At 51.4% G+C, this 14,963-nt stretch overlaps 1 protein-coding gene across 2 annotated transcripts in view; it reads right to left on the reverse strand.

Moving 5' to 3' along the window:
- Positions 1-6,710: 6,710 nt before the first annotated feature.
- The window catches only part of WIPI2 (WD repeat domain, phosphoinositide interacting 2), a 33,122-nt gene continuing 24,869 nt past the window's right edge, over positions 6,711-14,963 (reverse strand). For both annotated transcript variants that reach the window (XM_037814390.1, XM_037814391.1), the window contains 6 exons: positions 13,382-13,452; positions 11,364-11,471; positions 10,249-10,413; positions 9,229-9,336; positions 8,469-8,566; positions 6,711-7,554 (listed from right to left, as the gene is read on the reverse strand). In XM_037814390.1, the coding sequence (XP_037670318.1) occupies positions 7,442-7,554; positions 8,469-8,566; positions 9,229-9,336; positions 10,249-10,413; positions 11,364-11,471; positions 13,382-13,452 (663 nt within the window). In that variant the 3' untranslated portion in view covers positions 6,711-7,441. The remainder of the gene's footprint in view (positions 7,555-8,468; positions 8,567-9,228; positions 9,337-10,248; positions 10,414-11,363; positions 11,472-13,381; positions 13,453-14,963) is intronic.

Genomic DNA, 14,963 nt, shown 5'->3' on the forward strand with positions numbered 1-14,963 from the left:
ACAAGACTTGTCTATTTTCAAATATCTTAGCTTTTTTTTTTTTTTATTTAGAAAAGAGCAGAGCAATTGTAGAACAGAAGAGCTTTTCATCCAACCATTTGTTAGATATAAACCGAGCGAGCGTGGAAGCTGGAGGATGAGTAAACTCAGTACAGGGTGAAGACAGCAGATGCTCGTACACGGTCTCTCCCTCCGTGGCCCTCCGCGGGCAGCTTGGGGAGTCTGCGTCTCCTCCCGCTGTCCGGGCCGCGGCCACCCTTTCACTAACTCCAGGCCGCTAGCTCCCTTCCAGGCGGGCACCCTCCGCCCGGGCACCTCCGTCAAACAAACCCCCACGGTGAGGCCACGTGAGCCGGGAGAGGTGGGCGAGCGCCCGGCCACGGATCCCAGGAACTGGGGTGAACCAAGTGCGAGACGGAGGCAATTTCTCCATCCGGTCCTTGGTCAGCTTTCCTGCCGGGGTTGCAATGGATGATGGGTGACCAGGAAAAAACTCCCAAGGGCGACTGCTGCTTATTTATTTTTGTTTTATTTTTGCAACATTTTTATTGTGATAAAATACATGTAACTCAACATTTGCCATTTTAGCCATTTTGAGCATACAGTTCAGTGGCATAAATTACATTCAGTTTGTTGTGCCACCAAAATTTTTCATCCCCACCCCCCAAACAGAAACTCTGCTCCAATTAAGCAAAACCTCCTCATTCCCCTTTCCCCCAGCCCCTGGGAACCTCTACTTTCTGTCTTTATGGATCTGCTTATTCTAGACAGTTCATACAAGTGGACTCCTGCAATGTTTGTCTTCTGTGTCTGGCTGGTTTCATGTGGTATAACGACTTCGAGTTTCATCCATGTTGTGGCGTGTGTCTGAAATGCACTCTTCATGGCTGGATTCCACTGTGCGGCCAGGCCACCGTTTGTTGATCCATTCATCCGTTTGCGGACACTCGGGTGGGCTCCCCTTCTGGCTGCTGTGAACCTCGGGGTGCAGCTGGGTGCCTGCCTGCAGTTCCTTTGGGCATATCCCTCGGAGCGGAATTGCTAGTTATGGTAACTCTAGGTTTCTCTCCGAGGAACAATCTGCTTTCACCAGCCCTCCAGGTGTTTCTGAAAGAAGTTCAAGTTTGGGAACAACTCTTGTCAGTTGTGTACCCTGTGTTTCTCTCGAGCAGGGAGAGCCAGAAGATTCTCCAAAGCCCACTCCCCAGTGCTCTCGGATGGAGAATTTCATTCAGAGCCGAGCACCAGGACAACATCTCCTCGCTCTTCCAGAGGGGCTCACGCGGCACCCCGTCTCCCAGGGGCAGCAGGTGCTGGTGCTCACCGAGGAGGTCACGTCTCGGGTGAGCCCTGGCCCTGGGGAGGCCCAGCTCCGTGGTCCCCAGGCCCGCAGCCCTCGGACGAGCTGGAGGTGCCACGCCTGCCGGCTGGGTGCAGGCCGCTCTATCGTCTTTAAAGGCTGAGCCGCAAAACACTGGCCGTGCCGGGCTGGGCTGCTGACCTCTCGGGGGCCTGCTGCCACGCGGAGCGGGTGGGAAAGGCCGCCGAGAACAGGGGCTCTGAGCCCATCCCGGGGGGGCAGGACTTGGAGGAGGGTCTCTAGGTGCGGGTCCCCAGAGGGCACTGGAGGAGTAGAGCCCCTTGGCCCAGTGGGGAGCACCGGGGCAGGACAGAGGCAGCTGTCAGGGCCCCTGTGGCCCCCGGGGCTGAGCCAGGGCCAGCAGGACACGGTGACAGACAGAAAGTTAGGCTCCATCTAGGGAGAAGTTCATTAGAGGAATTACAGAAAGAGCTGTGTGCTCCTTGTAGAAAACTGATTACACAGAGATGAAAACATTCCCAATCCTACTTCCCAGAATGGGTGGGGTTGGAATTCTGGGGCTGCCCTTGAAGTGGTGGGAAGCCCAGGGTGGGGGTGCTGAGGGGGCCGCAGCCCCGGGACGAGGCTCCCTCTGGCGAGAGAGGAAGTGGCTGTGTTGGCACGTGCGCCGCCCCGAACCCCAGCGGCTCCCTGCAGCCCCACTGTCCCCCACTGCGGGAGGCCCAGGCCTGCGCTGGCCCAGGAGGTGGGCCCTACCTGCCACCGAGCGGTCTCCCCAAGGGCGCGTCTGAAACGCTCACTTTAGGTTACTTCCAGACCTATTTCAGGGCACTTGTCTCTGAAAAGCTGCTTCAAACTAGACGGGGATTGGCGTTTACCACGTTCTTCTTGGGGTGCCCGTGCCTGTCGGCTGTGGCTCAGGGCCTGGGAGTGGGCACCCCCCACTCGGCAGTTGTGCTGCCCTCGGGGGGCTTCAGCCTGAACTCTGCCGTGTCCCAGGCTCAGGCCAAGGCGAGGCACCAAGTGCACCAGAGGAGGTCCGCAGAGAGGAAAACCTTTCCACCTGCAGGGGGACAAGAGGGCAGCTCAACCCCCGCACTGCCCTTCTCTCCAAGTCACCCTGCCTCATCCCTTGAGAAAAAGAGCTCAAGTGTATCATGTTAATCCCTTAAAAAATAACAGCAACCAAAAAAATAAAAGCCTCCTGCCCCTCAAAACACAGCAGCCAAAATCAGCACTCCGTGCATTTCCTGAAGAGTTAAATGGTGCCTCAATGGTTTCCTCCAACAGAATCGGGAGGGTGGCTAAGAAAAACAGGCGAGACCACAGCCGTCACCCGCCCTTCCGGCAGCTCCCCAGCTAATTGCCACCACACGTCCTGCTTCATGGGCAGAACATACAATCGTTCCTTGGCCTTTGCATTAAAGGAGAAAATTCTCCAACCTAAAGAGGGAACCACGTGATAAAGCAATTCAGTGTGTAGGACATACTGTTAAAAGAAGCTGCCAGCCTAGCACTGTACTGAAGTAATGGGCTAACCAGAAAATGATGCAGGTAGGATAAATCTGTCCCATCTCCACCCCGTTACAGGAAGGCTAACCATTCCCAACAGCAAAACCACTCGGCCTCGGGTACCAAGAGGTCCTACCTGCTGTATCCTACACACCCTGTGAGATTTCGATGCTTTACAGTCTTTCAGGTAAGAAAGAATTTTAAGTTCTAGTAGATGGAACTGTGGAATTTGTTTCCCAAGGGACAAAAGCCAATTCTAAATGAAAATGACAAATGCATTTATATATGGTACAAATTAAATGTACAGCCTGAGTAGGCAATGAATCAATGAAAAAAAAAAGAAAGAGTAACAACATGTTTAATTTCTTAATTCAGTTGAAAAATGCTAACAGCAATCAGATTTGGTACAGGGTGTGGTGGGTAAGCACAATTACCCGTGGTTTAGAGGCAGGCATGCGCGCGCGCACACACACACACACACACACACACACACACACACACACACACACCTGCCCTCCCTCTCCCCCCCTCCCCGATGTAGGATGCACCTGCACCAGGTGTAACAGCCTCACCTCAAAGGAAGGATAAAAAGCCACACATCTAAGTTACATCTTGGTGAAGAATGTAACTCTAGGGGTGAGAAGTCGAAGCAGGGCCTTTAAGCACTGAGCTTAAAAAGGCTCCATTTTTCCAAATTAAAGACTTTCCCTAGTCAGACACTGGGGAAGGACAAGCAGAGCTGGTCGTGCCTCAAAGTCCATATTTTTGGGGCTTCACAAAATCCAGAATGAAAAGGCCCAACGTGGGCCCAAGGACATTATAACCTGGGTAAGAACTAAACTGTACATCAGGAAAATCTGGCAAAGAACTATCCCTGTTTACCTTCAATAAGGAATACATTACAAATACAAAGTCAGGCTTCTGTGTAACGCACTCTTCCCCAACGGCCGTGCACCTGGACTGGGACGGCTACGGAGGACACCTGCAAGGTGGAGTATTTGGGTTTTCAGCCGCGAGTGGCAGAGACACATTTCAGACAAGTGCCCTGGCCCTCCCCCCGCTCCCCGCATGCTGGAGGGAGCCAGTCGCGTTGTGGCAGGGGGCACGGCTCTCGTGGTGTCTTCACGCCACCTCCATTATGAAAACCACAAGCACACAACAGGAATTAGCAAAGAGCACGCTTTTCCATCACCAACTGACCCATTTTCCTTAGCTGAGCTGTAGGAAACATCTCGAAGTCTTCTCTCCACGTAGCCCACTGTTGGCTGTTGAGGAGACAAACAGATTCTTCCTCTTCTCTTTTCCCCAAAGCAAACTGTGTTTAGGGCAGGTCTGCAGAACTCACTCCTCCGGGGCAGGGAGTGGCGCCCCAGACGGAGAGAAGCTGAGGAGGTGGGTTCCCTGCCCTTCTCCTGGGCAGGCGCCCATGGGAATGGGATGTCCTCCAGGACCTGGGGTATCCCTGGGTCTCTGTCGCAGCTCCCACAGCTGGCCGCCCCAGGCCCGCCTGGCACATAACGGCCACAGCGGGGGCTGGTGCCTTGGAGACGGTGCTTGCCCGACCCCACCACCTCATTCCTCTTGGTAGGAGCAACCGAAAAGGCAGGGAGCAAGGAGGTCTACACAGAAGCTCCAATATGAATCATACCTAGGAAGTGTTTGCCTTGTTCCCACCGAGCTTTGCTTTCAGGAATCAGACCTGCATAAAAACCCACCAGTTTAATTCCAGAGGTTTCCGATTTTAGCATTTATTGGGCGCCCACTGCAGCCAGGCCCCAATCTGGATCTCACAGCACATCTGATCACAGGAAACCTCACAACAGCCCTGGGAGGTAGGGGGCATTCTCGTTTCCCTTCCAGAAGGCCCCGGGGGGTCTGCCTGCAGTCAAGCAGCGAGGAAGGGAGTGGAGTCAGGGGCTGAATTCAGGCTTCTTGACTCCGGGTTCAGGCTGGCTCTTGGTTCACTCATTTTAGAAAATACAACAGGTTTGGTCCCAGTTCATGGCAGTGCATCAGTGCCAGGCCCCGGTTTCCCACCACCACCCGGATCTTTTCTGAAGTTTGGAAAGATCTGATACCGTCTGGAGCTGAGCACATAGTGCAAGTCTTCTGTTTGGTCAGTTAGGGCCCCTTTTCCTACAAATTCTCAGGTAGTAGGAGTTCTTCATAGAACTAAGGGCCCTGTTAACAATTTCAGTTTCTCTCCTGTCCTCTCCTCTCTTGTCTCTCCGGCCTTGGCCTCGGGCCTGCCAGGGAGGCTCCAACAGCGCCCACTGGGGGCAGAGGGAGAGGGGCTCCTGCAGTGCAACAGGTGAGGGAAAGCGGGACCATGGATAACCCTCTGGACGCTTAGTCAGCAAGCAGATGAGTCCACTTCCTTTTTCTCAACCGCGAACCCGCAGTTCTCCCTGTCTGGGGCGTAGCGGAGGCCAAAGCGGACCAGGCCAAGGCCTCCCAGGGGGCTGGTAAGGAAAGCACCTGCGCAGCCACCCGGGCCCACGGCCCTGCCGGGGCATCCGTGGAGGGGAAGGGACACCACAGGGCATTGCAGGACACCTTCGCTAACTGCCTTGGTTTCGGGTTGGGGAAACTGAGGCCCAAAGAGCAAAGTGAATTCCAAACATCTAGAACTACCAATCCCAAAGAAAGACGAAGACATACACCTTTGGCCGAAAGAAAATCTACTCCAGCCAAGTAGATTTGATTCCCCAAATCACTACAAGTGTGGACAAAGTTAACAAGCAGGCACCAAAATTAATTGCATTTTAACACAAAACATGAAATGGAGCCCCCTTTGGTAGTCAGGAAGCCCTAACTTGGGGGTCCACAACTGTCTACTTCCGACATCTTTCTCCATTACCACTCGCTGGCCAACTGCACCACTTCAGAGACAGAGCTCTAGAGAAAACTCTTGGAGTCCTCTGCTCCAAGATCCTGCCCGGGGTTAAGCCTGTTCTGCTGAGGCTCTTGGTTGTTCCAGAAAAGAAGCATCCTTGGACGGCACACCACAGACCCTTGGTCCCAGAGATTCTCATGATCATGTTTTGTCAAGGATCCAGGAGAGACTTGCTAGAGGTTTTAATTCAGAGTAAAGTCCAGTCCATTCCCTCCTTCCTCCTCTGCTGTGAATAACCAGCTCTTCTGGAGACGTCTGCAGCAGTCAGAGCGCATTCTAGACCCACGCGGCGACCAGGTTTCCCCTTGGGGCCGGCCACTTGAGAAGCGGGCCCCAGGCACAGGGAGGGAACTGGTCAGGGCACGTGGAGCAAGGCTGTCAGCTACAGTCACAGCTCCCCTTTCCCCTTCACGAGCTGCTTGACTCGTGACCTGAGAACAAGCATCTCCGCTCCCTCCTCTGGGCTGGAACCCTGGAAGGTGCAAAGGCAGGGAGAGTACATCATTTCTGCATTCGGGCTTCTGCCCTTAACTTTCACCCTTCCGAGGGATCTATCTTTCATGCCATTAGCTCCACTTCCATCCCCTTGCAAATTTACCTGCTGTGTGTCTTGGTTTGGAATGCAGAATTTGAGGTATTTGAGGTTGCTTTAATTCTATAAAAATGAAAAGGGAAGCTATGGAAATACTGAAACTTGTAACCACAATCCCTCATCACCTCGCTGAACAAATGTTTAAAGGTTAAGACAGAAAAGGCACACATCCTCCTGGCCAGGTAGGCAGGCGTTAGCTGCCAGCTCCGCTCCAGGTTCCCACCTGTCCCTGCCGTCCCTGTCACGTGTGAGAAGAGCCTCCGGGCAAGCTGGAGCCTGGGAAAGACGACAGCTCCAGCACCTGTCCCATGTGAGGCTGGGCTTTCTTGGACACAGGAGTAGCCACAAAATTTCCTAAAAAAAAATCACACAACTGTTCAACAGGAAGATGAAAGTAAAGGGACGGATGATTTAATTAGCAAACTAGATCATTTTCCTTCCTCCCAGGTATTTTTTCAAGTTCATTTGCTCTCAGGAGGAAAGGTTTTAAATGTCAAAAGTAACCACTCTCTCTTCCACGTGGAAAACAAGATCAGAAATAAAGTCCATTCTGGAAGAAACCCCAGAATTCTGAATCCAATCTGGAAGAAATTTAATTAACAAAACAAAAAGGGGAGAAGGGGTCCAGCGGGAGTCTATGGGGAGAGGCCTCTCCTCCCAGGGCCCCGGCACATGACAAGCCCTGCACCAGGAGACCCCGGCCCAGCAGAGGGGGACCCGCCCCACCCGACACCACATGGGCACATTCATTGCTATGTACAGACATTAAAAAACCAAGTGATGTCAGTTTGTGATAAAGCAGCTTCTCGCTCTCCAGGGCTGGCTTGGCACAGGACGCATGCAAAGCAAGGAGGTTTCAAGGACTTCACCAAACAGTTAATTTTGGCAAAAACAGAAAACAGAAAGCTAAAATGCATAAGCAGAATTAAAAGCCACTGAAGTGAAAACAATGTATTTCTCAACAGTATAGAATCTGACTACAGCTATAATCTTTTTTTTTTTTTTTTTTTTTTAAAGTCTCTGCCATCCTCTCCCCCAATTCAGGTCAAAGTTCACAGCAGCATAACACAAGGTCCTCCGGCAAGCCAATGCTCTCTGCTCAGGGGTTCACAGGCCAAGCTCAGTCCGTCCGAAGGACCATGGGCGGGTGCTCGCCGTCTTCATCCAATCGCAGGGCGCTGGCCTCGTCCTCCAGGCAGGCCCCGCCCACGGCTCCCAGCTCGCCCGGGCAGGCTGCGGAGAGACCAGCAGTGAGCCGGGCTGGGAGAGGGGCACACACACGGGCGGCTGGGCTGGGGAAACACCAGTCGGCGCTTATGAACTGCAGCCCATGCTAAGACATTCTGAGCTGTAACCTTTCTTCTGACTGACCAGATGGAGACATTTATTTTCCCAAACTGATAAAGGACAGACAGATGCCTGCCCAGGGAACAGAGCCTTCCTGAGGGACGGGCTGCAGCTTTTCCTTCGTGAACAAGGAGAATGAAAGCAATTCTCAAACGGGTTATGCAGCAAACAACGATCAGAGACACTCCGAGCGTCATTTAAATGAAAGGGCTGTTTAGAGCAATGGTGACAAGCCAAAGGTGCAGAGTCTGCAGCCTGCGTTCGAGGGGAAGCCTCGTGAAGGACGGCGGTGCCGGCATGGAATGGTCAGGGCCGAGATCACTCCGGCACCTAGGAGCCCAGTGTTCCCTGGCACCCGCCTGCAGGGGAGGAAGCACCACGGGTGCCGGGCCCGGGGCTCCGGCTCACAGCTGCAGCCCGACACCTGGAAGGGCACCTGGCGCAGAGCAGGTGTGTGGCCCTGGCTGCTGAGGGGCACTGAGGGTGGGAGGGCAAAAACCAGGACAAAGGCCCGGCACGTTTGGCTTCTGATGCGATTTCGGCTGGGACATGGTGAGCCTTGGGATGAATTAAGTTGCACCAAAGGAGCCTGAGCCATGAGGACCATTTTCTTCAAAAGTGAAAAAAATGAAATCAAGCCGTGAGAGGCCTTGAGAACACCCGTTTCCAAAGCTCGCCTGTGTTCTGGGTGGAAGCTGGGAGCGGGGCGGCTCTGGGCAGGGGCCGGCCTGGCGGAATTCACCCCCAGGGTGAGCCGCGGCCCTCACCAAGTCTGGTGGGAGACGGAGGCACGGCAGTACCTTTTGCTACTGCTGGGCTGTAGGTCTGAGTCACCAAGGGGCAGTCGTGAGACGCGGAGTCGAGGATCTCGTTGGTTGTCTCCATAGTGCCGTCCAGCCTGCAGCGGGGAGAGAAGCAGAACCAGGCTCAGTGTCTCCCATGGGAGGACCGGGGCCCACGTGTGCCCTGGCAGCAGACCCGCGGCAACGGGCGGCCCTTCGCTGGAGGCACACCCGCAGGTGCTTCCACAGGAGGGGCTTGGAAATAACCCCCCAGGCATCTTTTGCCCAGATTTTTACAGGGAAGGTCTGACTAAAAAAGACTTACCTAATGAGACAATTTTATTTCACATTTTAGGTTGATGATCATAAATAAAATTCCCTATAAAAAGACATCAACCCCACCTTCTCCCCAATTAGAACAGCATTATAGGATTGAGGAGGCCGATGGCCCATGCTCTCCCCCGTCTTGCCACAGGCAGGAACCTTGTAGCACCTGCCGCTTCTGTCATCCTGGCCCAGCCCATTAGACAGGAGCGCCGGCAGGCCGGTGGGGGAGAGCAGCAGCCGGCCGCCAGCAACAGCCTGTGCCTCCCTGTGCTGGCAGAACTGAACCTTGTCTGGGAAAGCGGAGCTCAGAAAGACAGCAGCAGTTGCCCTGGGTTCTCCTCCGTGCCTGACTCGCTGGGATGGGAAGAGATGAGTGAATGTGGTGTCCCAAAGGGCCAGCAGAGGGATGCAGGGGGCACAGGGAAGGCCCTGGCCCGGCCGGCAGACTCACTTGTGCTGCTTCATCAGGGTGCACTCGCCCCCCTCCTGGGGGTCCAGGTTGTACATGTACAGGTACCCGTCGGATGCGCCCACCAGTAACCGGGGAATCTTCTGAATTCTAGTGGGAGTAAAAGCCAGTCACACTCTGGGACCCCAACTTTCACAGAAAGTGCCTGATGAAACTAGCAGCTTCACCTCTGACTCAGCCAGGGAAGAGACCCCCACCCAAACGAGCACCCACTTAGCTCCGTGAGTCCGTGCTCACCATCCACGTCTAGGGGGATAAAGGCCTGCGCCACGTGCACTGGGCTTGGAGCTGCAGGCCGAGGGTGTGCCTGGTGACTCCACACCGAACCCCACGGGAGACGGCCACGGCCCACCAAGTGCCTGCTTCCTCTCTTCACCAAGGGGGCGACTTTCAGAAACCTTTTCAACTATGCTAGTCCGATAAAAAGGATGGAGAAGAACGTTTACAAGATTCCAGGCCATCTTTTCCCACGTGGTTCCACTTTGGACAGTCCCGACTGCTCTGCAGCTACGTCTGGGCTATCCTGAGGGCCTGGGCTCCGTGCAGGGGTTGTTTTTGTGGGCCAGAAATGCATCAGTTCTGGCAATCTCAGACGGCTCAGGCCTTTATCCCCCCAGACATGGATGATGAGCACGGACTCACGGAGCTAAGCGGGTGCTCGTTTGTATGGGGGTCTCTTCCCTGGCTGAGTCAAAGGTAAGTTTGCTAGTTTCATCAGGTTTTCATTAACAGTCTATTCACAACAAAAACAAAGAGGGAGAGTTTCTGGAATCAAACAGAATAGCACAGAGCACGTCCATGTCTCGTGGCAGCCCTGCTGCGCTTTATGGTCTCCTCCATGTCCACAAAACGCTTCCTTAAAGCAAAGTGCTGAGTGTGCCAGTTATTTCTGGGTCAGGAGGAGCAGGCCAGGGATCCCAAACCACCCCCTCTGGGGTCCTGGGGGCAGCCACGATGACACGGGGCAAAGGCAAGGTGAGGCAAGTGCCCCTCTCTACTCACGTCGCCAGTGAACAGATGTTTTTGTGGCCGCAGAAGGGCAGGCGGACGGTGGCAAAGGCTCTGCCCTGGTTGAACATCTCTGTCACCTGAGAGGGCAGGTAGCTGGTGGAGGCCATGAGCACTTTCCCGAAGTACCCGGTCCAGGTGGTGGGCTCCTCCTGAGGCCTGCGGGAAGGAGAGGTCATGCCGACACGGCAAGCCACATTCTTCACTGGGGGTCTCCCACAGGGGCCAAGATGGGCCTCGAGACTTCAAAGAGAAATTTACTATACTTCTTAAAAAAAAAAACAAAACACAACAGGTTGAAGGAAAACACCGATTCCTCAAGAGGCCTGGAAGCACATCACACAGCACGTCTTTTTGGGAAGGTGAGTGGAGAACGCCCGCGCAGCTTTCAGAAGCAAGAAGGAGCCAAGCGCCTGAGCAGCCACGTCGGACCGCGGCAAATGACGAAGCCCTCAACTCAGTAGCAGGTGTGAGAACACAGCCAGCCACATCTATGCCCCAGCCCTAGAGCTGTTTCTTTCCGAAAACTTGTTGTATACCTCATGAGGACAAATCTCATCCCGCAGCCCATTATTTCTTGTTGTTCGTCTTACACACATTTTGTAAGTTATCTTAAACACTTCTCTGAATAAGACAGACTATAAATAGACAATACTGATCCTAGTGGGATGTTCTTCTTTTCTAAAATTTGAGAAAAGATAAATGATTAATATAAACTGCTTCTAAAATGAAAAACTTCTCATCTCTTTTCTTATATACAGGCAGGTTTAAAGGAGACAACTATTCATTCCAATGGGTAGTCTAATCATAAATGCTTTTGTTGACAAGAAAAACATACAGGTGGGCATTTGTACTGACCAAAAGATATCCACCTTTAGCCTCAACTGCCTCAAGTTTCCCCACATTCTCTCTTGCATACTTCCCAAAGTAGAACATCATTTTAAACAGGAAAAAAAGAAACCGATTTTACTGCTGAGTCCAGATCTGGTGGCAAGCAGTGTCAAAAAGCAGGACAATTTCTGTGCGGACATTTCCATTCAGTCAGGATAACCAGGGACAAAGTGATTTTTAAAAAACACATTTTAAACCAACGTATTTTGGCAACTCACTTTTCTCTCACAGTCTCAAGTTTGAAGATGTGCACAGTCTCCGTGTTGCTGGATGCGGAGAGGAACAAGCCGTCCATGCTGAAGGCCAAGGAGCAGATGCTCACACACCTGGTGGAGAGAGGGTGAGTCACGGGGGCCTTCCGGGGCATGGCTGCGAGCTCCGCCCCAGGGACCTCAACCAGAGGGACGGGGAGAAGAATCCCATAATGGTGTGCTTGGGTCTACTGGTAGCTTTCCTGTTCCTTCCCATCCACCTACTCAAAACATTTCTTAAGACATGAAAATGTCTGAAAGTTAGTACTGAATAGGAACAATTCTTTAATATACCCATCAAAAGCCAATTTTCTTTGCAATTCCAAAAAATGAAAGGGAATCAGGACTTCATTAAACCATTTTTAGCTGAAATAGCATGGACTTACAGCCTTGAGGCTAGTAAAAGAAAATCCAATAATTTAAATTACAATTCTTAATATGCAAGAGGGTAAATCAGAAACCTTGATAATATTTAAGAATAAAGTAAAACTTCCAACATGCTAAATCTGCCTCTATAGTACATTTTAAAATGCCATGTAAAAATTCTAAAGCCATCAAGTTAATCCGAATTTACTCACAACCCTAGAAATGAAAGGTACTTTTAGGCCTGTCACAGTACGGAGTTTTAATCAATTCAGTAAAAATTTACGGAGTGTCAACAATGCACCCTGCACTGTCCCAAAGCTCGGGATAAATCAGACAGGCATGGCTCTCGCCTGGAGGAGCTTGTTCGGGTGGAGGTGCAGAAAGTCAATTGGCTATAAGCAAAAGAGTGATAAAAAATAAAGGTGGAAGGCACTAGAGAAGCAAGGAGCAGAGGATTTAACCATCTAACCATAAAGGAAAGGAAGGCTCAGCTCAGACTCAGGGGTTCTAACCGTTGACGGGTCACCAGGCAAGACAGCCAAGCACATGAGTGGCACGTGTGGGCCCAAGCGGAGAGAGAAGTCAGCTCTTCCAAGGAGCAGACCGAACGGCGAGGCTAGGAACAGGAATGATTGGGCAGAGGAACCAAAATATTGCAGGAAAAGAGAGGGCCCGACCTGGGAGGGCTGGTAAGCCGCGCTCAGGACACTGGACTGAGGGTTTTGATTACACTGACCCTTCAAAGGTTCAAGTGTGAAGAGTGGACTGAAGGGGCCACCAGCAGAACACAGGCGAGGACGAGGCTCCAGCAAGAGGCCAGAGGGTGACCGAGCTCAGGGCTACCAGTGGAGATGGGAAGGATGGTTGGCTCTGGGGACAACCAGCAGATCTTGGAAAGTAACTGGATGCAGGAAACAAGAGAAAGGAACTGATGCTGGGTCCCTCAGGCTCGGGCCCTGGGTGGACGGATGGTGATAAGCAGCTGGGGCGCCATCCAGGCCTGGGTGACTGGGAGGCACCCCTTGCCCCACGCACAGGGGAGACGTCTGGGCACGGCCCTCCCGGCCAGCCCTGTGCAGGAAGGGTGTGCGGGGAGGAGGAGAGGCTCCAGGGCAGAAGCTAGAGGAGGAGGAGGCAGCTGAGCAGGGGCGGCAGAAGAGAAAAGGCCAGGGAGGTGTGGCGTAAAGGTAATCAAGGGATGTTGCCTTTCAAGGGAGAGCCACAGCCATTTGCTGGGGCACTGGTCCTAGGTCCCCAGAGAGGGGAGACGAAGGGACACCCCTCAGGCTAACGGGAGTCGCTGAGCTGCAGCCCCAAGCCAGCTGGGGCGTGTGAAGGGGACTGCAGGGCTGGTGATGTGGGTCTGTCCAGCCCAGGCCCGCCGGGCCATCCTGCGTCCCTTCCCGTGCAGCCACAGACGAGCAAAACTCGAGTCTGCTTTTATAAACACTCCTTTCCCCTCTGTGACCTAACCATACCTCAATGGACAGCCCAGTCAGGCTGAAATCGAAAGGCTTGCGTGTTTAACTGGAATTTCCTCATTGTTTGGTGACAGATAATATATAACCAAAATCAAGATACAACCTTCAGGATCAATTCTGAAGATGTATATACTCTACCTCTTAACTCCTCTCCGGAATTCAAAGAGCTTTTGTCCCTCTGGAATGGAAAATACCCGAATCACGGTCCCCTGTGACAGGAGGGAAAAAAAGGATTTTAGCTAAGTAAAAAATAGACTCTTTCTATTTCTTTCACATCCAAATGAAATACGTGGTGCATTTTTCAGTGGCAGCTTTGCACGGGGCCGGGAAGGGTGTTTTGAGGCCCACTCCTCTGCTCCGAGTCTCCCAGTGGGCCTTCTGCACACTTTTTTTTTGACCAGGTAGTTTTTTTTATTGAAGTAAAATATACACAATATAAAACTCACCATCTCACCCACTTTAAAGCATACAGCTTCTCGGCTTCTAATGCATTCACACTGTTGTACAACCATTACCACCCTCTGATTTCAGAACATTTTCATCATCCCCCAAAGAAACTCCATATCCGTTAAGCAGCCACTCCTCTCTCCTCTCAGCCCCTGAGAACCTTTAATCTCTGTTTTGTTTCCATGGATTTGCCTATTCAGCACAGTTCATATAAATGGGATTTTACGTGACTTTCTGAATCAACCAGACAGATTTTAAAAAGAACCAAATAAAACTTTTAGAAATGAAAATGGATGCATTAAACAGCACATTATCGGACACAGTTGAAGGCAGAATCAATAACCAGAAAGACCAAACAGAAGTCAGAACACAATGCAGAGAGAGAGAAAAGTGTGGGAGGAGAGAAACATGGGAGGCTGAATGCAAAGACAGAAATGAGGTTAACTGGAGTTCCAGAGCAAGAAGACAGAGAGAATGGGGAGGGATGGTGTTTTAAAAGACAATGGCTGAGAGTATTCCAGAACATACATGGATTAAAGGGAGAATTCCATAGGATCATCCCAGCAGACATGAAAAAGCGCTTCACTTTTGCACACCACTCTTGTGCTTTTTGTCACTGGCACATTGGCACATTCCCCTTGTTCTATATTGTTTACTGCGTATTAAATCTTTTCCTTAAATTGGTCTACTTTTACCACTTATTCTAAACACTAATACCCATGAAGTCAAATGTGGAATATGAGTTCTATTTTTTTTCCTAAGTCATTTAAAGTTTAAACTATTAAAAATAAAACCAATTAATCATACACTACACATTGGGAACCACTACTTAACCTGTGTGATGAAATTTAAGTGCCCTGCTGAGGTTCTTTCCTGCCACTTTAAGTTATTGATCAAGAGAACTGATTAGCTGGAAAATGTCCTTAATTGCCTAAAAAGGAATTAATCCAAACTTACAAAATGGCAAGACCTATACTAAGAAAACTTTACTGAGACAAAAGAAAACATGAATAAATGGTGAGCTATAGCAAATCTTTTGAAGATGTCAGTTTCCCCCACTACTCACCCCTCCGCCCCAACCCCTAAGCGGGGGAGCTGGGACTTGAACATCTGGGAGAACAAGAGGATCGGCAAAAAAACAAAAATGCATAGGACTTTCAACTTCTTGATAGTAAAAGAATGTTATTAAGCTATAGTATGAAAATAGCACATAAAGTAGTAGACTGATAGAAGGTTCATACCATTAAATATAAAAATAAATGAATAAATAGGA

The sequence above is a fragment of the Choloepus didactylus genome, chromosome 21 (genome assembly GCF_015220235.1).
Source record: "Choloepus didactylus isolate mChoDid1 chromosome 21, mChoDid1.pri, whole genome shotgun sequence".
Classification (NCBI taxonomy): domain Eukaryota; kingdom Metazoa; phylum Chordata; class Mammalia; order Pilosa; family Megalonychidae; genus Choloepus; species Choloepus didactylus.